Here is a 23,198-nt window from a genome sequence, read left to right as displayed (position 1 = left end):
GTTTCAGTTTACTTTTGCTGCCAGGCTGTCTCCTTGCTGGCTAGTTGAGAAGCCCCATGGAGGTTTGTCAAACCATCAAATAGACAACACAGTGATTAACAGGGCTAGGGATGCAGTGCTCCCTTTTCTCCTTTTCAGTTTTAACAAGGAAGGCACACTCTTAAAATGCCATCTTTAGCACAGTTGGATGACACCAGCTTTGAATCTTCCAGATCAAATGGTCCAAAGGGAGCCCATGAAATATGCGGGGGGGGGGGGAGAGCCCTCCAGACTATTAAGACAGAGGGACTGAAAATACAATTTGCTGAGGTGACCCTTCTTAGAAAGTTCTAATGGTGGCTCAGAGGTCAGTTGGTGGTCTACCAGAGGACATTTGTCCATTCAATAGGCAAACTCCAGTTCCTCCTTCCCCCACACCCCCATAAAAGACTCATGGACAACAACATTCAGCATTTTAAAATAGAAGGATCCCCTCACTCATTCCCAGTCACAAAATGCTTGCCTAAATAAGGTCTTGAATTGATACCACTCTGGTGATACTGAGTGGTTCAAAGCTGGGAGCAGCCATTGACAGCTTCTTTGGTTTGCCTCAGTGCTTGGGCTCAGATAAGCTGCACCAAAGAAATAACATTCGAGAGACTGAGGCAGTACTCAGGAGATCTACCAGGTATGGGCAGGTGAGCTAACATTACTGCTCCTTTTTCCTGAGTGGGTATGTATGCATACTTGATGTCAAAAACACTTGGAGACATAGATGAATTGTTGGCCTTGGATCTGGCGATGCAAGACACAGGCGAACTGTTGGCCTCAGCCAACGCTCCCCTCAGCCTCCATTCCACCCATGCAAAACTGCATTGTTGCAAAGGTTGTTGGTCATTTTCTACAATTGAACTCGCTTCCCTGGCAAGGCAGAAGTGCATCCACTTCTCATAACGCTGGAAAGTAGAAGCTGAATTGCTTTCTGCTTCCTGCTTTAACATTAGAGTGAACTTGGAAAACGGTATATTCTAGGAAACCAGCTGTGCAACCCAGCAGCTTTTCCTCACGAAAACAACATTCCAAGAAAAATGAAACTGAAATGGTTAGCAAAATCTCATATGAATGGGACCAGCAAGTCATTTTGTAAATCCACCACAATTTGGGTTTATAATGTTAAGAAAGTTCACGGGCAAATTAAACTAGCTTCAAAGATCTTAAAAATAAGTTGTTTACCTGACTTGCCACATTATATCTTGCTTCCTTCTGCCTACAGCAGGTGCCAAATGAATTTCACATCCAGGTTCCAACCTGGTGAAAAATATTATACTCCCAAGGAATTGGTGGGCTCTTTGCCACTTTGGTTCCATAAACTCATTCCCACTGCCCCTGCTCCTAAATAAATACATGATTAAATATCCCTTCTGGGGTGAAATTACGTACTCATGTCTTTTCTGCTCTCTTTGAGTGGGTGGTCTGTGTGTGTGTGTGTGTGTGTGTGTGTGTGTGTGTGTGTGATAATGATTTTTTGTGATAGTCTCAATGTGGTCTTCATGATATTCACATGTTTATTTTTGGAAGTTTTATGGTATTAGCTGTATTAATGACTGTGAATAACATTTAGAAATACGGAACCTCAGCTGTGCAAATGGTTGACCAAATAACCTCAAACCCGATTCCAGCTGTATGGATTTTTGAATCCTGGGCTGGTGGAAGCAAGATGCTTGGATTGAAAAATGAGGTTGAATCAGGTTCCTGTAGGCCAGAATAAAGAACACAAGGAATATTTATAGTGAGAGGAGTGAAGAAAGTCTGCAGGATAGATAAACCAGACACGGTGTAATGGGAATAAGGAGTAAAGGAATTGCTGCAGACCAAGGCAGTGATTTTTTGGGAGGTGAGGGATAAATCATAAGACATGCCTCATCCTGACCAGAATACAGCCCAAGTTGCAAGTCTCCTGCAAGTTTAAGTTCTTTAACCACTCAAGCCTGAAAAATGTGAAGGAGGTCATTAGTCTTGTTTAAAAAGGCTTTTAACTACCACGTCCAATGGAGCTTACTCCTAAGACAGTTAGTTACTGAAACCACCTCACTCCTGCTGGTGGGTTTATTCTCCTTTTAATGCTTGACAAAGCATTATCTGCTGCTGTTTCTTTTCTGCCAGTTGTTTTGTTGCTTTTATTACTGTTAGACATTTTCAGCTTCTTTTTGAAGAGAGTGAGATTTAAAGATAATAATAACACAGATAATAATAACAATAATAATAATAATAATAATAATAATAATAATAATAATAATAATATAATAATAACACAGAAAATCCTAACTGCTGACAATGCTATACTTTTATACTATATATAAGCAGTGTTAGAAACTCAGGTATACAAGCTAGGTATACCTTAAACTAAGGTCACAGTCGCCACAACAGAAATGTCTATTCACCAAGGGGTTGGATGATCCTTAGGGTCCTTTCCAATGCTACAAATTTATGATCTTAGAACATGTCATATCACCAACATAGCGGTCAACTTTTCCCTTTAAGGGAAATTCCCTTATTCCGAATAGGATTCCTTGCAAGAAAAGGGAAAAGTTGACAGCTATGCACCAAAAGCTAACATGAAACAGATTATAAAGTTTTGCAGACACCCACAATACATCCAATGCAGCCCCTGTTGTTTAAAAGGGGTAAATCCTTCCCAACTTGTTTGGTTTTTGAGAGCCTACATATTAAAAGACTTACAGTACCTTGCAGTAAAGGTAGAAAGAGGCGTTTGTGGTATGTAATGTACCAAGAGCACGGATTACTCCTGCAGATCAGGGTAAAATGAGACAGGATGTTCTTAAATTACCAGCGGAAAGGGCATACAGCTGCTGTGAACACAGAGAATTGGAATCACTGGGTGCTACCAGCAATAAAGGCTATTAATAGTTTCTGCTGCTTCTAAGGAGTTTGAAGTTTTCCAGTTTCTAGATTATCCAAGCAGCGAGAATCAAGGCCGCCACTAGACTGGACCCATTTCTTCTTTCATTCTGCAGAACTCAAGTTTTTGTCAAGTTCTCTTACAAATGGAGCGGGCCACAGGCTAATAAATCCTCAGCATTTGCTCTCAACTTGAGAAAAACAGCACCTGCCTGACAAGGCTTACCAACTGGACTGGTAAGGTGATCTCTCTTGCAGTTAATGACTCATGCCAAATGAGAGATGGTGGTGATCACTGAATGCCAAAAGAAAAGGGTGACAACAGAAGTGTAACCTCCGCATACCCAATCAAGTGTAAATTTCTGGCCTGCAGTTAAGGTAATGAGAAAAGCCCCAACACAGATGCACCCCAGTCAAAAGGAGCTACTTGGCAAGGGCTTCTGAAGTCCTCTTATAGTATTTGAAAACTGAAATCTCTTGCTCTATTCCTCTGTCACAATCATTTATCTCTGAGCCACATACACTGAGCACTGTTACAGCTCCAATTCCAATGGAACCTTATATAATCACAGAACTGAAGTGTTGGAAGAGACCCCAAGGGTCATCTAGTCCAACCCCCTGCAATGCAGGAATCACACAGCTAAACAATCCCTAAGTGATGGCCATTTAACCTCTGTTGAAAAACCTCAAATGAAGAAGCGTCCACCACCTTGCATGTTTCTACGTCACAAAAATCCGCAAAAGTAGTAAGAAGCATAATCTGCCAGCACAATTAAGTCACACTAATGTTTTGATATATGTTTATGGGATTTTGGCTTAAGTGGTGGTACTTATGCTTTGCCACCACATTGTTCCAAGGATTAGACCACACTTCAGAATCAGGTTTTTGCTCACTGCATGTTATTCAAAACTCTGCAACTGGAATGTATCCTGGCACCAAGTTATTAGCCCATGCACCAGAAATGGCCTAGGGGACAATTCTAATGCTGGAAACTCTAAGTAGAACAACTGTAAACAGGAGAATCATGGGACATTCCCAGATTATTCCAGGGATTTCTATGAAAGATACATAGTGTACTTCTTACTCTGTAATTCTCTCTTCCAGTCACTCACTGCCCTGTGAATTCCACAACTGATTAAGTTTCTTTTAAACTGAGTTACTTTCAGAGTTCCTGTAAGAGACATCAGACTCCCACAATCCTGGGCCAAGGAGCCGATAGTCTCTACAAGGTCAGGATGATTAAACAGATAACTGATAAAAGTGGCATTCTGTGGGATCTCAAGTAACTAAAGCGAGGGGTGATGCAGCCGTGTGCTAATCTCTTCAATGACCTCTTGCCCTCAAAGCCCTCTCTTTTCATCAGCTTTGCAAATTTAAGCAAAAATTCAGATTCAATTTTATTAAACATATTACTGTTCTGTCTTCTGATCACACCCAGGCAGCCAGTCTAACAAGACACACATTATCCAAACACAATAAAATCCTAAATCAGGCTGAGCAACATGACCTAGGAATGAGTGGAACATTGTAAGTACTCAAGGGCTTACAATGAAGTCTGTCAGGGAACTTATTTTCGGGGTAACATTTAATAAATCATACCCCAAAGCTCCAACATATTTATTATTAAACAGAATGTACATCCTACTTGATTCAGTGGGAGGGGACTCAAACCTCTAAGCAGTTTACAACCAAATAAAATTAAGCATTTAAATCATCTATAAAAGTTAAAAATAAGTATTAAAAATATTTAAAAGAGGCTTAAGTTCCATACTAGCTAAAATGATATTAAAACACATGTAACTTCTATATTTCTGGAAACGCTTGCCAAAACAAAAGAGTTTTAAGCAGGCACTGAAGGAATACAATGAAGGCACCTGTCTGATGTCAATATGCAGGGAGGAACATTACATGGCCCCTTGCTGAAGCTAAGCAGGTCCGGTTCTGGTCAGTTCCTGGATGGGAGACCACTTGGGAACTGCAGGCATACTACCTTGGGTTCTAGGGTGGGTGGAGGGAATAGGATATCAGCATAAGGAAATATATACAAGGTGCAACCCGAATCAAGAATATTCAAATAATAGTGGGAATTGACTAGAACTAGCCATACTGACAAATGCCACTGTTTGTATCAAAGATTGGGAATTCACTGAGATCTGATGGAATGCTTCCATGCATTTTGAAACCCACTATTCCCAAGGTTCTTCATTTGGAAATTTGCTAAATCGATTCATTCCATTTCCACCCCATCATCCCTCCAAGGTTCTCTTCCTCCACATTTTATAATCACAACAGCCCTGTGAGGAAGGTGAGGTTGCAAGACAGTGAGCTTCACGGATGAGCAGGGATTTGAACCCTTGTCCAACACACTAATCACTGCACCACACTGGTTCTCCAAATGCACTGGCTGTACTTGTTTATGCATGTCCCTAGCCTGCCTCACATGAAGCCAGACTACACACAGAAAGAATTAGCAGCAGGGGGTCCCACACTCATGCATTTGGTAACCACGCCTTGCCCCAACTATTCATCCTTAAGCAGCATTTGCTGCCAAAGAGGAACTCAGTATAGTGTGTATGTGGGCCATCAAGATCTCTCCCTCTACCTTCGTTTTTGCCACAGATGCTCATGTGAAATTAGTGGTTGTTTGTTTACACACACACCCTCCCCTTTTTGCTTCTTCCTGCCTCATGGCCCGGACTTGTAGCACGAGAACAGAATCACTAGTGATTCTCCTGCCAAGACACACACAGGCACAGGCTTCCAACCACACAGGAGCTTTTATTTTAAAACGGGCTACCTGCCAAAGCGAGTGCCTCTGTAGATGGCACCCCACCTTGATGACACTCTGGAAGCCATGCAGAAACACACACAGCACTCAGTCCAGACACATTTCTTTATCATAAACACAACCAGTCATGATTTCCAGTAGACCCCCACCTACTGCTGGTCGTTTGCCTTCCTCATGGGGAAAACATAGGAAGCTGCCATATACTGAGTCAGGCCATTGGTCCATCTAGCTCAGTTTTGTTCACACTGGCTGGCAGCAGCTCTCCAGGGTTTCAGAATGGGGTCTTTCACAGTCCTACCTAGAAAAGCTGCTGGGGAATGAACCTGGGACCTGCTACATGCAAGGCAGATGGCTCTTCCTCTATGGGTTTTCCTCTGCTATACAGTCTCTCATTACCTCATTTAACATAATACATAGCTTTAATACTATCAAGCGACCAGTGGGGTGCAGTCAGGGGACTAGGCTAGTTTCCTAAATATCCCCCTGGCACCTCCTTCCCAAAGCCTGGGAAGCTTCTGCCTGGCTTAGGGAGGGAGGTACGATGCTCATGTGTGCAACATCGCTCATGTGCACATTGTCGTCCCAGTCCTCCCATCCCCACAATCGTCCTTGCAAGCTGACACCTCTGGCCTTAACTGTTCCCCTACAAAAAAAATCACCGCACACCATTGCAAGCAACATATTGGATACCAACATTGCTCACAAAAATAAATATTTTTCTGTGGAGTGTATCTAAGAACAGATTTGCTCTTTAAGTCACAAGTCTGCATACAGTAGCAACAATTCTGAGAATTTGGGGGTAAACTGGGGCAGTGGGGACGTCATTGGCATAGCAGCAACTGGGCACAGTTAGCCAAACTGCTTGGAGTCCCAATACATGGTCCTCAATATGTCAGCATCACTGATAGTTAAACAGATACTGTGATATTCCATGCTAGTTCTTTTCAGACTAGACTCTCTGAAGTTAATAACTTAGGTTAGGACCTGAATACAACCCATATAGTCCTAGACTGTGCCGCAAGTGGAGATGAGGGATGAACAAGCTATACCAGCCTTCGTGAAGCTGGCTCCCTCCAGATGTTTTGTACAACAGCTGGTGGGAATTGTGGTTACAAAAGATCTGGAGGGCACCAGCTTGGCAATGCCTGAACTACACCACACCAAGGTGTTTGCAGGGCAGATAAATCCAGAATGGTTTAAGCAAATGAGTAAATCTTTACAAGTGGACACGGAAGGAGGGGTGGGGAGGAAATGGAAGGGTCACAAGCCAATTGGCCTTGAGGAAAATTTGCTTACACATCTGGAAAAATAGGCATCAGATCCTGAGAATGAACTAAAACTCTCCCATGAAGTTTCTTCAAACTCAAGCCTGCCTCACCCAGCATAGACACGTCCCCTTGGAAAAATATTTGGGGAACTGCTTTTTTCTTATCATTAAAGCTACATTCACCCTAACTCACGATTTAACCAAAGGAGGAGAGCATTCCAGAAAGATTAAAACATCACAGGAAGAGACTGACCTTCCTGTTACATGTGGGAGGGACAGCCTGCTCCTTCTCAATTAGCTGGCAGCTTTCTCAGTTTAATTGCCCAGCTCATAAAGTGTGTGTTTTGCAAATGTCAGTGTCTTCACCAAAGTGGGGTGGAAGGAATAAGTCTTGTGGCACCTTAATGAATAAGGACAGTCTGCCATCAGTTATGAGATGGCTTCTCGAGGGTAGAATAAATTCCAAGCAAACACCCACAAAAGCAACAAGAGGAAGCACTTTCACACACTTCTACTCTTCCCACAAGAAAAAGGAGTTTGAAGCTTATGTTTAGTTTGGAAAGAAACAGGACCCCACTGCCACCTCCATATACAGGCACCCCCCCCCCCCAATCTTACACACAGTCTGAGGGACAAACAAAATTAAATCCAGCTGATGTTTACATGCCATCACTCACACTGGCACGAGTGCTTCATTTCCGATTATGAAATAGAAAGACGAAATGGAAATATCCCTTTCAAAGGGAAGCCAGCAGAGCTTAGCTGACAGATTTGGAGGTGCCTGTGATTTGCGCAGGCTGGAATACTAATGCAAGCAATCCAACCTAAGAGCCTCACTCAAAAGTAGGAAAGTTAAGAGAATTCCCACAATGTGCATGTTTGTAAGAGGTCAGGACTGAAAATCATGCAAGCAAATAGGAGTCGTTTTCGCTAGGGCTGTCTTTTAAACCCACAAACATTACTTAAATTGCATTATTCCCTGAATTGTTTTTGACATTTTACTTCCATTGACATGCACTGAAATTGTGTACATTTCAGCCACAGCTGGCAGCAAGATGAATAAAGTAGGTTTTAGTGGAAGCAGAGTTGTAGTGGAATAGAAACAGTGCTTATTGGGCCAGTCACTGCCTCTCAGTCTAACGTACCTCACAGGGTTGTTGTGTGGATTAAATGAGGACTTGGAGAAAGAACTATGTATGCCACCTTGAGCTCCTTGGAGGAAAAAGGTGGGCTATAAATGCAATTTACTACATTTATTTTTATTATTTTTACTATTTTTATTGTTGTTGCAATGAATGCAGGACAGGATGGAGATGGCTGCCGCCTTACATCCCTATGCAATAGTCAGGTAAACCTGAATGTAGTGCAAGCGCAGGCCAAAGAATCACAGGCCTAAGCCTGCAGCTATCCACTGAGTGTACAAAACTGCCTTACAGGAAGTCAGGCCTGTATCATCTTCTCTGGCTAGCAGGGTTCTCAAGTAGAGGAAAGTCATTGCCAACTGTGCTACCTAAGGCAGTTTTTCACTGTGGATCAGCATTCCTTAATCTGGTGCCCTCCAGGAGTTTTGGATTACAACTCTCCAGCCAGCATGAATACGGGAGTCCTATTCCAAAACATCTGGAGGGCATCAGGCTGCCGTGATGTTGGGGGGCTGAACCTGGGACTTTCCCTATGCAAAGCAGGTTCTGCTCCACCAGTGAGCAGCACTGGCCCCTCCCCTGCTGGAAGAGCAATGACTTGACAGTGTACTCTAGAACTGTAGAACAGCAGGTTTTAGATTAACCCTCCACCCTGTAATTAATACAGGCAAGTCTTGACACATTTAACCACTAATAGCATTTCATTCAAGGCACACATTTTTCTTCTCAGAAGAAGTTGCATAAATGTCCACTCCCTATATATGAAAAACACACAAACACACATCAGTAAACAGTTCAGTAAAGTATGCTTCTGAGCAATAGAGCATGCTGAAGTAATTCTGAAGCATGGAAACATGCCGTTGCAACACTCAGTTGAGACGCCTAAGAAGAAATCTACAACTTAGCCATAATGATTTCGTTCATTGGCAGATTTCCTCAGTTCTTTTAAGCAAAGCTGAAAATCCAACATTCTCTTCGGCTGCAATCGCTGGACTCTGCAGGGAAGTTGCCACTGATCTGCCTTCAGTTGGGTTAAGACTCCTAAGTTTGGAACAAGGAGGGTTATGTCCACTATCACTTGTTAGTAAAGTAATAGCTGTGCAATTTGGCACAGAATATCACTGATCCAGCCAACAGCAATCAAGACCCCACACATATCCGCATAAAATCCATATTCCCATGAGCAGCACACAGTAGGGAATGCTGGAGGAACTGGAGGAAGGGGGTGCAGTGGTCTGCATTCCACAGCTAGCTCATTTGACCTGCAACTCCTGACTGAGTTGCACACTAGAACATGGCCCCTCTCTGAAATCCACACTCCACCAAATTCTAGGTGGTCCAAAATCCATCTTTAAAACATATGGTTTATTTCTCCTACAGGTAAAAATAGCTTGGAGCAGCTAGAAAGTGTGCAGCTGCTCCCATCTGTGATGCAAATGGGGCCACAAGTTCCCCTAGGATTGATGCAACATGGTAATGTCCCTTCCTATGAAACTGTATGGAAAGTTTCCAGTTTCATAGGGAATTGGTAGTCCTCTAATGCCATCTTATTTAAAGCAAGAATCAGCATACATTTGTTTTTTTTAAAAACTATTGCTATCACACTGAAGTGGCTTATGTCACAGAAGCAAAACAACAAAAAAATAAACACTTTGCTGAGGCTTGTTTTAAGAAAATAAAATAAAAACCAATCCCAGGTGTTACAAAGAACAACAACAGTGTTACAAAGAGTGTGGCCATTGCATGAGGTTTCTGACCCTTGAAGTAAGCAACTCCTCCTACAACACCGCCACCTTAACTGCTACTCTCTTCCAAGAAGTTTTAAACCAGGATGGCAACCAAAGTGCAAACCTATGTAAACTGTTTGCAGGAAAGCTAAGGCTGACAGAATAGCCAGTATCAGATGCTCAGCATTCTGTTTGCTCTCAAGAAAAGGGCCACCTTTCCCTTTCATCTGATCACATTATGGGTCAGCAGAGTCTCCACAAAGCTGTTTGTTGAATGCAAAATCTGAACAAAGGAAGGAAGCTGCCCACTGAATGTGCTGATAACCCTGTGCCCCAATTCAACTCCACAGCCTCCACCCCACCCCACCACCCCTAACTGATCTGGGGAAATTTAAGAACAGAGCTGTGATCAGCATTACTGTAAACTTAATAAATTACATCAAGGGTGAGTAGAAGGCAGATTTGGATCTACTGGTAGATCTCTTGGGAGACTTGCAATAGATCTACATGGGTTGCTGACTCCAGTAGCAATAACAAAAGGACCTTTTCCACCCAAATTAGGCTGCCAAAATGAAGAAAGTGAATTAGGAGCAGCATTTTGTGTGTGTGACAGAAAGGAGCTCAAGTCTGGTAGTGAAAAGAAATTTCTATGCTTGGAGGCACTCTGTTCTTTTCTTCCAACCATCTTTTGCACCCAGCTCTGGTTCGTGGACCTTGGGGTTGTAGCAGGCAAATAGTAAACCTGGCAAAACAAACCTAAACTGCCCATTTCTCAGTTACATTATACGGTATTTATATCGTCATGGAGCAAGCATGCCAGCTAATGTGAAGGCTGCTTTTAAATTCAAGGAGTACAGAATGGGAATCTTTGTTTCAAAAAGAGGAGGTAATAACAGCATTCCCATAGTTACACACTGGGCCTGGCTTTCTATGACTACAGACACAAATGACCTCGGATTGCCTCAACGTTGCTAATTAATGAGTGATGCAAGCTTATGACCAGTAATTAATCCAGGCACAGCAGAAATTGCAGCATGCAATAGCCAAAGTCTGATCAATGAAATGGAAAACTCACACAGCAAGAGCCCCTCCTTGCTTCTGCTGCTGTGTAAAGGCTGTATCAGGCGGGTGGAGTCATGGGTCTCAAAAAGTACTTTTCCACAAGATACAATTCATGGGGCAAAATCCAGTTGTGATTAAAAAAAACTGCCCAGAAAGAAGATCTACATTTGGAGCAAAGTTCAGCAACTGACAGAAAGGTTAACTTCAGTGCAGTCAGATACTGCCAAGTCCGATTGCGATGAAGAGGCTACATTTCTCTGAGTTGCTGGCATATTCTAGGAGGAAACTGTCCTCCTCGAATTTGTCCTCTGTGTTCCTCATTTCTGGCCTAAACACACAACATTTCATCTTTCACGGTCCTGAGTATATGCAGATTTTCAGCAACCATCTCAATGGGCAAAGCTCTGAGTTCTGCCTACATGAATCTCAACGTCAATCATTAGCCCTCATCAAATCAGAGTTACAACCATTTATATGGTTTATGACAGTTCTGAATTTTTCCCTGTCTGCCTTCCTTTTGAGGGGATCCATTTTAGCCAAAATAGGCGTAGCAAGCCACCTTGATTCCTTGGTTTGCAGCCTATTCCAAATTCAAAAGTAGGCTGGAGCAAGAGTTGCTTGACTTGAGATGTTACGAAATAAGTGAATTACCTTCCTAATGCAACAAAACCCAAGCACTTCCTACACACCTCATCTTCTCACTTTACACATCCAAAATATGTGTTCTCACAAACACACAATGGGCACAACCTAGCACAGTTTCACGTGCAAAACATGCAGACACACAAAAAAATGTGCCACCCTCCTTAAGTGCTCATATTTTCGACATCTGAATCAAAACAGGAGATAAGTCTGAAGAAAAGAATGCTGAGACAATGTCTAATTTCATGGTACAGGTTGTATGTCTACAGTACTGGCTTGCATTGGTCTGGATGCCTTTGGCAAGCAGCAATAATTTCCAGACAACAAAGCAAATGAGTTTTTGTAAATAAGAATTTGTTCTTCCAAACAGCTGATACAGCACTAATGACTGATGTATGTGGTCAGGGAAGCTAATAATGGGCAAAGGAGATTCCACCCATTTGGAGTCTACACTAGCTATGGTTCAGTGGGTATGAATGTGTCAAAACAGCCTTGACCAACAGGTTCCATAGCAAAATAAGTCTGGCAAAATCTTTAAAAAATGAGCTGCCTCTAAAGAATGAGTTTGTGTGTACACAAGTTCTTTTAATTTATTATCCACTCTTCACCCTAAGGATCCCTGAGCAGGTTAGAAAGTTCCTCCCTCTAGCATATTTATTGACTCACTCTAAAAGTCACAAATTTCAACAACTTGCCAAAAGTCATCCATCACCTTCCCTAAAGGGATTTGGTCAAGGGTGCACAAGTGGCTTTATTTTACTCTGACCATAATCTGATGAACATTTAAGGTTCTGCCTCAGTATAGAGGTTGATATGTTTTATACCTCATTTTAACTTTGTATGTATATGCATAAGTCTTACTCTAAAAAACATGTTGTCGGGGGGGGTAGCTTGCTCAGCTCTACTGTTGCTTTCACAATCACAGCCAGCCCAATGTTAAGGTTCCCAATACCACTTTTTCTCCCATATATTAACAATCCATAACACCAACAAGCAAGAACATGTTCTAATTATGAACGCACTTCAGTACAAAGGCAATGCACCTTGTTCCATTTTCACACCTTCATTCATTTCCATATTATTATTATTACTTATTATTATTTATTGAAGTTATAAACCACCGTATACCCGCAGGTCATATAACACCTTTTGCAAGAGAAATGAATTCATTTCATCAAGTTTGTGAGAGAGGTTGCTCTATTCCTATTTTATAAGAGCAGCAGGGAAAAAGAACTGAGACGTGGACTTATATGCTGCCTCACAGCAAGAAAGCAACAGAGCTGCAAAGTTCCCCTGTGACATGAGCAGCCCCAAAGCCTCAGCATCAAGCTGTTCCAATGATGGATGAGAGCATCATTTTCTGGGGATTGGTCAAAGACTACCAACAATTTGAGAAGATTTTACTGAAGGAGAGACTGACACCAAACACAGCACACTAAAGGTGTGTGACAGCCACCAGCAGCATCTAATGAAAAATAGTGGAGGGCGAGGGGAGATACACTCCACAGTTATGGAGCATGAAGGAATAATTATAGATTATCTGTCTTGCAATCAAATAAAAAAACCAACAATAAAGTCCTCAAACAAATTATTCAGCGCCTTCCTCTCAGACCCCAACACAACACATAACCTCAATCTCTTCCCATGTGAATTCACCCTGAACTGCCTCCCTTCCTGGTAACAAGAGTGTGGTTTTCCAACATGCCAAATTAAGGATGACTAATTTAGCATGTATCTTGTCAAGTATCTCAGAGTCTTGTCACTGTGATGACAACCAAAGTCATTAACAGGTACACAACTCTACCGTGAAATTCCAGTACTTGCCCTGAAGTCATCAAGGTTTGCCTCACCTGCCTGCTTACTTCACTTCCCACAGACGTTAATGTGAAGTAATAGGCACACAAATGGATTCAGGCCTGTGGATCAGACACATCAGAGGTTCTCAAACAATGGTCACAGACCACTGGTGAACTGCAAGCTCCCTTTAGGTGGTCCTGGGAAAAGCTGTGGAACTACTGGATTTCTTCTTCTTTTTTGATGACTGACAAGACCATTTAGAGCTGGGACCAGATTACTAAACAGACTATGGCCCATGATTTTCATACAACAGCACTAGCGCAATATGGGATTTTCATCACTCCACCTCGTCTAAATACAGAAGCAGGAAAAATGTTGCAATTGACAAACCCAACTTCAAATAACTTTTGTTCACAAGAACAGGTACATTCATCACGTTAGAAAAGAGAATACTATGGTTATTAAAATACTAGTTAAACATGTGCTTTGCTTTACAGAACAAAAAAAAGTTTCTTAAGTGGTTTGCCGAAAAACGTTTGAGGACCAATAAGCAACTTAAGTGAACAGGGCCCTTTCCAATGTATATTCAAAGAAAGCATAATTAATCATTTTATGGCTGTTGTCCCAAATCTACATAGTTGGAAGTATGTCTGGCTGGAAGCATTGAAACTTATTTCCAACCATACACACTACTGCAACAGTTTGACTTCACCAGCAGGGACACACTCCATTGTCCCTTGAGAAAGATGGATGACAACAATACACTTTGGGCTGAGATACAATAAATCTTCATCTTTTGTGAAGTCATGTCAAACTTAATTAAGATAATGTTCATCATGCCTGTATCCATATTTTCTAAAAAAGTTCTGAATACATTTTCAGAGGGGGGAATTGAATGCACAAAGTGTTCAACAACTCACTTCCAAGGGAAGCAGTTTAACCAAGAAGCCTTTTTAGTTCACTTCAGGAGCGGCTGAACAGTTTCCCAGATGAACTTATTTTCAAAAACATGACACGCAGCTTTCCATCTCTTTTGCTCTCACAGAACATTTCCTGGGTGCTCCTATTTCAGCTTTGCTCAGCAAGTGCAGAGGATCGCTAGGCAGGGGAGGCCTTGTCAACTGCACGTAAATTCTGCCAGCACCAGCATCAGGAGGAGGGCCAAACTCATTCAGCTTTTTATTTGTGTGTGTGTGACAACAAATGCAGAGCTTACGTTGCCCTGGAAAGTGCAACCCATGCAACAGTGAGAGAGAGGGAGGGAGGAAGGGAGGGAGAGAGAGAGAGATCTGTGGCAACTGGATTAAGGGCGAAAACTTTCCTACCTCGGGATTTGGATCTCCATCCTCCCCCACACAAAAAAAAAGAGGGCGAGGGCGGGGGCTTTGAGAAAAATATGCCAAAACAAGGAAGAGCGTGACTTTGCTGCTGCTCCTATTGTCCCTCCCCCCATTCCGTTTTGTAGGTCACACATTACCCCATTTCCCTCCCTCCTCCAGACGACCCTCCAACTACCCACCTCGCTGTATTCCCTGGAAAGGCGGGAGCTGCATGCCAGAGGCCCCCCCCCCAAGTTCTCCCCACTTTCCCTTTCCACCCCTCTGCCCCCCCTTGCCCTGAGGCTGCCCCTCCCCCTCCCTTGGCCTGAGGCTGCTCCTCACTCTCGCCCCCTCAGCGCCCTCCTCACCTGGCCCTCCCCCCCAGCCACTCACCCCCCCGAGGCTGCCACCGCCTCCCGCCACCGACACTTCCTGCTTCCTCAGGCGGGACTTGAGGCTCTTCATGATGTTACTGCCGCCGCCGCTGCCCCTCAGACTTCGGGACGGGACGACGCTCGGCGCCGGCGCCCCTTTCCTCGCCCCGCCCCTCCACCCACACCCGGCCAATGGGAGACGGCCAGGCCCCCGCTGCAGCCATTGGGGAGGCGGATCCTCGAGGGAAGGGCGGGACTTCCTTGGTCTCTTTCGGCAAGCGGCTCCCAGAGCGAGGACTCCGTACCTGGATCGGGAGAGGGGCGGGGCTGGCCAGGTGCCTGTGGAGCCACGCCCCCTAGGCGGGGAGGAGGCGGGAGGCCGGGCAGCTTTAAAAAGGGCGGCGCGGGTCCTGCGCTGGAGGAGCGGCAGCTACAGCCGCCCGGGTGGGAGGCAGGTCGAGCTGCCCTCCGCGCCTGGCATAGCGCAGGCGAAATAGCCAGGGATCAGTAGCGCATCTAACGCTCGCGTTGCTAAGATCTGATAAAGTTGACAATCTTTTTTTGGACTTTGCTGTTTTAACTCATGTCCAACTCATTCTACGTGCCCATTTTATAGTTTTGTTCTTCATCTTTTTTTGTCTTGTTTTATATACATTATAAAATGATAAATAAATAAATTTGCCAAAAAACCACCCCCACTAACCTTGCTGAAGCTGAGCAGTCCTGGTTGTGTGGCCTGCATGGCCATCCTTGCAGGGAGGGCTTTCCTAGGTCCTGAAAGGGCACCAGCCACAGGCCGATGGGGCAAGGGTGCAAGTGCTATTGATAGTTATGGGTCAAGGCCCAGGATGGGCATAGCCAAAGGGGGCAGACTTATTCATACAGCACATGGTTAAACTCTGCAACTCAGTCCCTGAAGTGGCAGTGGGTGGCCACCAATCGAGATGGCTTTAAAAGAGAATTAGACAAATTCATGGAGGAGAGAGCTATTGATGGTGAAGCTGGGGAAGTTGTTCTCTGCTGCCAGAGTTGGCAGCAGAAATGCTTTTAAATACTGATTGCTGAAAACCACAGGAGGGGAGAGGGCTTTTGTGGGTTTCCCACAGGCATGTGGTTGTCCACTGTGAGGACAGGATGCTAGACGAGATGGACCAGTGGCCCAATCCAGGCAGCTTTCCTTATGCTCTTAAAAGGATGGGTGGCTGGATCCTGACCCCACCCCATCCCAAAAAGAGGCTTGTAACAGGGAGGGAGGGAAACAATTTTTTTTCAGAGTACCCAATGGGAATAAGAGTTTTATGTGGGGGGGGGGGGGGGAGAGAGAAGATGCAGAAAGAGCCATTCCCCTGCTCCAGACAATAACCCTACTTGGATTGCAATAGGACCCATTGTGGTAAGACTGCCAGCTGGCTGGGATTGGCATCAATGTAACCCAGCCTTCATCCAGCCTGATGCCCTCCAGATGTGTTGGGCTACAAACCAGCATGGCAGGGACTGTCTGCATGCAGAGCAAATGCTTAGTCCTTTCTGGGCTGCAGCTTCTCTTTCCAAAGGGTTAAATGCTTTCCACAAGATCTGATGGCCTATCTCATCAGGGTTGTTTACCATGGGAAAAGAAACCCAATTTTTCCCCACACTGCAGTTAGAAAGGATCCTTCCATGTGGGCTCAGGAAAGAATCTCAACGGAGAAGCTTAATGTCTGGGGGACGGGGAACAGATGCTGCAGGCAGGCAGGAGTTTAGCTCCCAAGAGGCTTCATCAGATCCCTTCCACCTGGGCACTCTCCCTACCAGGATCTCCACACAACTGGAGAGCTTCGGACAAAGGAGAGGAGTCAGAGGCAGTGACTGTGAATCATAGAATTGTAGAATTGGAAGAGGTACCAAGGGTCATCTAGTATAACACCCTGCAATACAGGAATCACAGCTAAATAAAACCTGACAGATGTCCATTCAACCTCTGATTAAAAACTTCCAAGGAAGGAGAGTCGTGGTCCATTCCACTGTCAAACAGTTCTTACCATCAAGGAGGTTCTTCCTAATGCTAAGCCAGAATTTCCTCCCTCTTCATTTGAATCCACTGGTACGTGCCCTAGCCTCTGGAGAAGCAGAAAACAGGCTTGCTCCATCTGGTCATGCTGGCTGCTTAGGGAAGGCTGATGCAGAAGAATTAAAGTCACATATGGAGCTGAAATCTAAAATATGAAGCCATTAGCAAAATGAGACAAGACCCCGGGGAACAGCTTAGATCATAACTGACTTATCAGGGCCCGTCTGTCGCATCTAAGCCTCACGATGCTTTGCCTTGAGAGCATCCACTTCAGTTGACACAAGACTCTGTACACAGGTGGGCCGGTGCTCATTCATACTTTAGCTGTGATTCCTGCACTGCAGCAGGTTGAAGTAGATGGCCCCTGGGGTCCCATCGACTACATTTCTATAATTCTAGCATGCGATTGCAAGCACAGGAGGAGACAAGAGAATCCGCTGGGATGGGGGGAGGTTGGAGTTCTTTACAAGCTACAAAGCCATCGCTGCAAACCCTCTGAATGTTCCAAGATCTCTCCGTGCCACTAAACAGTTCCTGTTCCGAGCACAGGAATAGCTAGCAGCTCCATGCCATAAAGGCTGCTAACCATTTATTTGCACAAGCAGAGACTGGTGCCAGCAAGAGGTGTCTAGACGAGGTGCAAAAAACCAAGCCTGGCCCAAAAAAACATGGGAGCACTCACAGAATCTTCTTGCTAGAACCAGTATGGTATAGTGGTTAGAATGTTAGACGAGGATCTGGGAGACCAGAGTTCAAATCCCAACTCAGCAATGAAGCTCTCAACTGGGTGACCTTGGGCCCGTCAACACCTCTCAGCCTAATTTTGAAATACAGTGGTACCTTGGGTTACAGACATTTCAGGTTATAGATGCTTCAGGTTACAGACTCCGCTAACCCAGAGATAGTACTTCTGGTTAAGAACTTTGCTTCAGGATGAGAACAGAAATTGTGTGGTGGCAGCGCAGCGGCGGCGGGAGGCCCCATTAGCTAAAGTGGTGCTTCACGTTAAGAACAGTTTCAGGTTAAGAATGGACCTCCGGAACGAATTAAGTTCTTAACTCGAGGTACCACTGTATTTCAAAAAGTGAAAATCCGAACACAAAACTTGTTGAACTTTTTTTTTAAAAAATGCCCAAAGAAAAGAAGAAGTTTTTGAGCCATTTTTCAGGAAAATCACCAAAATCTAAACTTCTGACATTGGTTGCCATACATCTGGATTTTCCTTGACATTTTAGCATTTCCGCCCGGACACTGCTTCCAACTGTAGTATTCTGGCTTTGTCCAGGAAATTCCGTATGTATGGCAACCCCATCTCAGCCTAACCTACCTCACAGGGTTGTTGTGGGAGTGAAATGAGGAGAACCATGTCTGCCACTTTGATATCCTTAGAGGGAAAAGGTGAGGTATAAATGCAAGAAAGAAAAAAAGGACACAATATGATCATTGCAAAGACAGGGGCTAGCAATGGGTTCCTACTCTCAACTACTCCAACAACTGTAATTCATGCCAAGATGCAGTTTGTCTGTTTTAAAGTGCTGCTCACGGGGAGAAAAGCTGTTTGTTTGTTTTTAATACAAGATGCTTGGGGAAGACCCCCACTTTTTTTGCAGATTTATTGCCATATTAAACCTCCCAGGATTTGACAACAAAATCACCGAGGGCCAACCTTGATCAGAGTGTAGCTTTCTGAAAAGCCCCGCATTCAAGACCCCCAACGGAGCGGCCACAATCTGAAAATAAATCCTCTAATTTTATACCTGCCCCCATGCTAGGAATTCAGGCCATGCTTGCGGGTGACCTAAAATTATAGGAGGTTACAGACGTGATATTTATCATTTTAAAAGTAGCACTACGCTGGTGGCTGAGATGCCCCATGCCTCCTCCTCCTCCACCCCCCCCACCCCGCCACTGTGGGCTATTTGTAGTTTGGGGCGCATCAAGAACATACCAGACAGCTCTCCCGTCTCCTGCCTCGTTTGTTTTCCCTCGTCCAATACAAATAAGGCAATTGCACGACACGCTGTAAACTTAACCTGCCGGGTGACACACGGCCACAACAATCCGAGGCATGCTCCTCCTTTGGGGTCAAAACCTTCCCCCCGTGTTGCCTGAAATCTGCCTTCAAACGGGATGGAAAGCAGCCTGCACCGCTGCTCAAGTTAGAAAGCCAGTGGCATTTGGAAGGAAAGATTCCAGAGTCCAGAGGAAATGCTTTTACAGTTTGGACATTGAGAAGGCACAACTATGTTCACCCTGGCCTCGCGCCCTCTCTCTCCCCCCCCCCACCACCAGGACGAATTAGGAGCAAATTGGCCCGTCATAAGCAACAAGAAGTGTGCAAGCCAAGGTTTAGTCACAGGGACACTTATCCAGCTTATCCTAGCACACTTCAGCCAGTAATCCATCCTTGCACAGTTCAAGTGTTAATGAGAACCTGAAGAAAGAGTTGGAAGGGAGGGAACTGTCCCCCTTCCACAAACTGGGGCGCCCCAGGCATTTTGGACTGCAACTGCCAACAGCCCCTCCCAGCATAGCTGTAGGAGACTGGGGCTGATGGAAGTGGAAGGCACCTAGCTCTATCTCCAATGCCAAAGCAGTGAGTGTCTTTGCTGCTATAGCCCCAAAGCACCAGTTAATGTGGGGGAGATGTCCTTTTAGCAGTAGGAGAACCTCCCCACTTGCAACCTTGCATATGCTGTTGTACGGCAAAGCCACATTTGTAACACCTATAAGAAACCCGCAAGCAGGATTCAGGCATAAGAGCCCCCTCACTTCCTGAGGTTTCCAGCAACTGGTACTCAAAATCCTTGCTGTGGCCTCCAACATGATGGAGCAGATCCATCATGGCTAGTAGTCACTCTTTTAAAGCCATTGCTGACCATCAGCGCCTCCTGTGGGAGCAAGTTTAATAACTTTTACTATGCTCTGTGTGAATAAGTCCTTTCTTTGTATCTATCCCAAATCTCCCAACAGTCAGTCAGCAGAGCATGAGACCGTTGACCTCGGGGCCATGGAGTCGAGCCCCATATTGCGCAAAAGATTCCTGCATTGGAGAAGGTTGGAATATATATATATATATATATATATATAATTTTCCGTCAAAAAAGAAATACATATCACACCACATTACAACTTCCACAGATTTTCTCATTTTTTGGACTTCCTTCAGCCTCTCTGACAATCATCCGAATTAAACTTTTTTAATTACACATTTCCTAAATTTACTATTGCCTTTTGACATACCCTTCCACATCTGTTATTCTTTTTTTCAATATTTCTTAAGTTTTTACAGAGCTTCTTTAAATGCCACTAACGTTATTTCTTTATCACTTATACATTCCCAGTACTCAACTAACTTTCCCCAGTCCTTGATGAACTTTTGGTCTCGTAGGTATCTAATCTTCCCTGTCAGTTTATCAAGTTCTGCATAGTCCATCAGCTTCATTCTCCACTCCTCCAATGTTGGTACTTGTTCATGTTTCCATTTCTGGGGCAGTAATATTCTTGCCGCTATTACTGCATATTGGAAAAGTTTATAATCCTTTCTGTTTATCTCATTTCCTATAATTCCTAAAAGAAAAGCCTCTGGTTTCTTAACAAATGTATATTTCAACATTTTTTTCAATTCATTATATATCAACTCCCAGAAGCTCTTCACTTTCTTACATTCCCACCACATATGATAAAATGTACCATCCTTTTCTTTACATTTCCAACACTTCTTACATGTTTTATACATTTTTGCAAGTTTTACCAGTGTAATATACCATCTATAAATCATTTTCATAACATTTTCCTTTAATGTAGTACATGCAGTAAATTTAATATTTTCATTCCATAGTTTTATCCAATCATTAAATGGTATATTATATCCAAAATCTCTGGCCCATTGTATCATAACTGATTTAACTTCTTCATCCTTTGTATGCCATTCCAGCAGTATCTTGTACATTTTAGATAAAATTTTATATTCATTATTTATTATTTCTATTTGAAATTTTGAATCTTTCTCTGCAAATCCATATTCCTTAAGATCTTTTTTAAACATTTCATTTATTTGAAAATAATGCAACCAATCATATCCAAACTCTTTCACTTCTCCATAGGGCCCTTGGGACGCCTTCCAACTCTACAATTCTATGATTCCATGACTTGGTCATGCTGGCTGCATCAGCCAAAACAACACAGTCACAATGAGGGGGGGGGGAGGATTTTCTTTAAAAAGTCACAACAGGACAGACATTCTTGGCCAACCCCCACCCTTCACTCGTAGCTGAGCCCCTCCAGAAAGCGAAGTCAAGGCAAAGAAGGAGCTCCGACTCCCATCTCCTTCCACTTCCCTGGCCTGGCCCCCGCCCCCCGGTAAAGATTCAGCATAAAGGGACTGCAAACAAAGAACGGCAGCCTCACCCAGAAAGAGGCCATCTTTGAACTCTGGCGGACGTGGAGGAGGAAAGGATGGGCGATGCAGAGCCCTGGGACGGCCAAGACGGTGCCTTCGGTCCTCCGCTGCAGCTTGGTCCGCCGGATCATTGGCTCCAATCAGCCAACAGAGCAAGAGTGGACAAGAGGCGGGCTTCTCAGCATGCAAGCTTTGCGGGTAACACAGAGGCAGATGGTGTAGGAAGCTGCTCCAACACGCACCACCACCACCACTGAGCATGGGAGAAGAGGTTGAGCAAAAAGCGGTGGACCATTTGATGTATTGTAACAGCAAAGGATATGGATAGAGTGAAAAGAAAACAGCCCCATTGGAGGCAGGAAGCTGAAAATCAGATTGCTAGGAGGGGGAAAGGAAGGAAAGGGCTGGGACAATGGAACAGCCCTGAAAAAACACAGCACTTTCTCAAACACGTACCAGAAACAGCTAATTGTGGAGCAAGAGATTGGGACACACATTAGCAAGGAAGGCTTAGGAGCGGCCAGAGAGAACCTGCCCCAACCTAAGAGAGCAAGAACCTAAGAAAAGCCTGCTGGATCAGGTCCATGGCCCATCTGGTCCCAGTTCTCACAGATGCCTGTGGAAAACCCACAAGCAGGATTTGAGTGCAAGAGTCATCGCCCCTCCTGTGGCTTCCAGGAACTGGTATTCAGAAGCATTGCTGCCTCCACTGTAGAAGCAGAGGAGATCCATTGTGGCTAGTAGCCATCCATTGCCCCCTCCTCCATGAATTTGACTCATCGTCTTTTAAAACCATCACTGTCTCCTGTGAGAGGGAGTTCCAGAATTTAGCTACGTGCTGCTGCCCTCCTGGTGTTTCGGACAACTCCCACCAGCCCCAGCCATGTTGGGAAGAGCTGAACAAATGCATGGCTATGCAAGTGGGGCCAGGGAGCAGAGAGCACTGCACCAGATTCAAATCTCCATCCAGTCAAGCAGCTGACTGATGGCCTTGGGCAGCAGGGAGCCTGGCTAAAAGGCCATTTCACAGGGGTAAAGGCCCCCAGTCCACCTGCAGAGGATTTTGTACCACCAAAGCCTCCCATAACCCAACGTTTTCATTCCACACTCTAGTGCCATTAGCCTCAACCACCAGAGAGACAGAGACAGGTCCAGGCGACAAGCAATGCCTATTTCAGGAACATTTGAAGGATACAAATGAGGAATAGGGTTATTTTTGTTCCAGTTATATAGGGCACTGCCAGAGGACAAAGGGCCAGTAAGAGACGGGAGAAAAGAGGCAACGGATTTCATGGCCATCTCACTCTCTAGTGAAACTATAATTTATTTATTTAGATGATTTCTTTGTTATACCAGGCTCTTCAACCAAAAAGGGTGGAACCAATCTTTTCTGCTCTGGAAACAGCTCCGCTGAACAGAACTGGATTTCATCCAAAGACCCCTTGCAGGAGTATATTCCATATCTTGGTTCCTGGGAGCTCAAGGTCACTGTTGTAAGAGGTGACATGACAGAAGTTTATAAAATTATGTATGGTGTGGAGAAAGTGGATACAGTAGTGTTCTCTCTCTCTCTCTCTCTCTCTCTCTCGTAGCCTGATCCAGAAGATTGCTCTTATATTCTTAAATTTTTATGTCCTTTAGGACCTGGACTCTGAAGTCTCCAGTTACCCAGGACAGTGTGTAGAGAAAAAGCAGAGGAACGTTGCAGCCTGTGCTTGCTGACCTCCAG

The 23,198-nt window shown here is 44.3% G+C and overlaps 1 protein-coding gene and 1 long non-coding RNA gene across 5 annotated transcripts in view; one reads left to right on the top strand and one right to left on the bottom strand.

The window, feature by feature from the left end:
• UACA (uveal autoantigen with coiled-coil domains and ankyrin repeats) overlaps positions 1 to 21,763 on the bottom strand; it is a 49,555-nt gene extending 27,792 nt beyond the window's left edge. For 2 of the 4 annotated variants that reach the window (XM_081888390.1, XM_081888391.1), the window contains exon 1: positions 21,478 to 21,754. In XM_081888390.1, coding sequence (XP_081744516.1) covers positions 21,478 to 21,600 — 123 coding nt within the window. In that variant the 5' untranslated portion in view covers positions 21,601 to 21,754. Of the gene's footprint in view, positions 1 to 15,036; positions 15,194 to 21,477 lie in introns of those variants that run through there. The other 2 variants (XM_081888393.1, XM_081888392.1) reach the window with 2 other exon arrangements.
• Positions 1 to 23,198, top strand: part of LOC309356999 — a 401,715-nt gene that overhangs the window by 280,165 nt on the left and 98,352 nt on the right. The gene's annotated exons all lie outside the window — the stretch shown is intronic.

Source organism: Podarcis melisellensis (assembly GCF_964234715.1).
Source record: "Podarcis melisellensis genome assembly, chromosome: 14".
Taxonomy (NCBI): Eukaryota; Metazoa; Chordata; class Lepidosauria; order Squamata; family Lacertidae; genus Podarcis; species Podarcis melisellensis.
The sequence above is the reverse complement of the archived record's forward strand: the minus strand, read 5'-3'. Positions and strand labels throughout refer to the sequence as shown.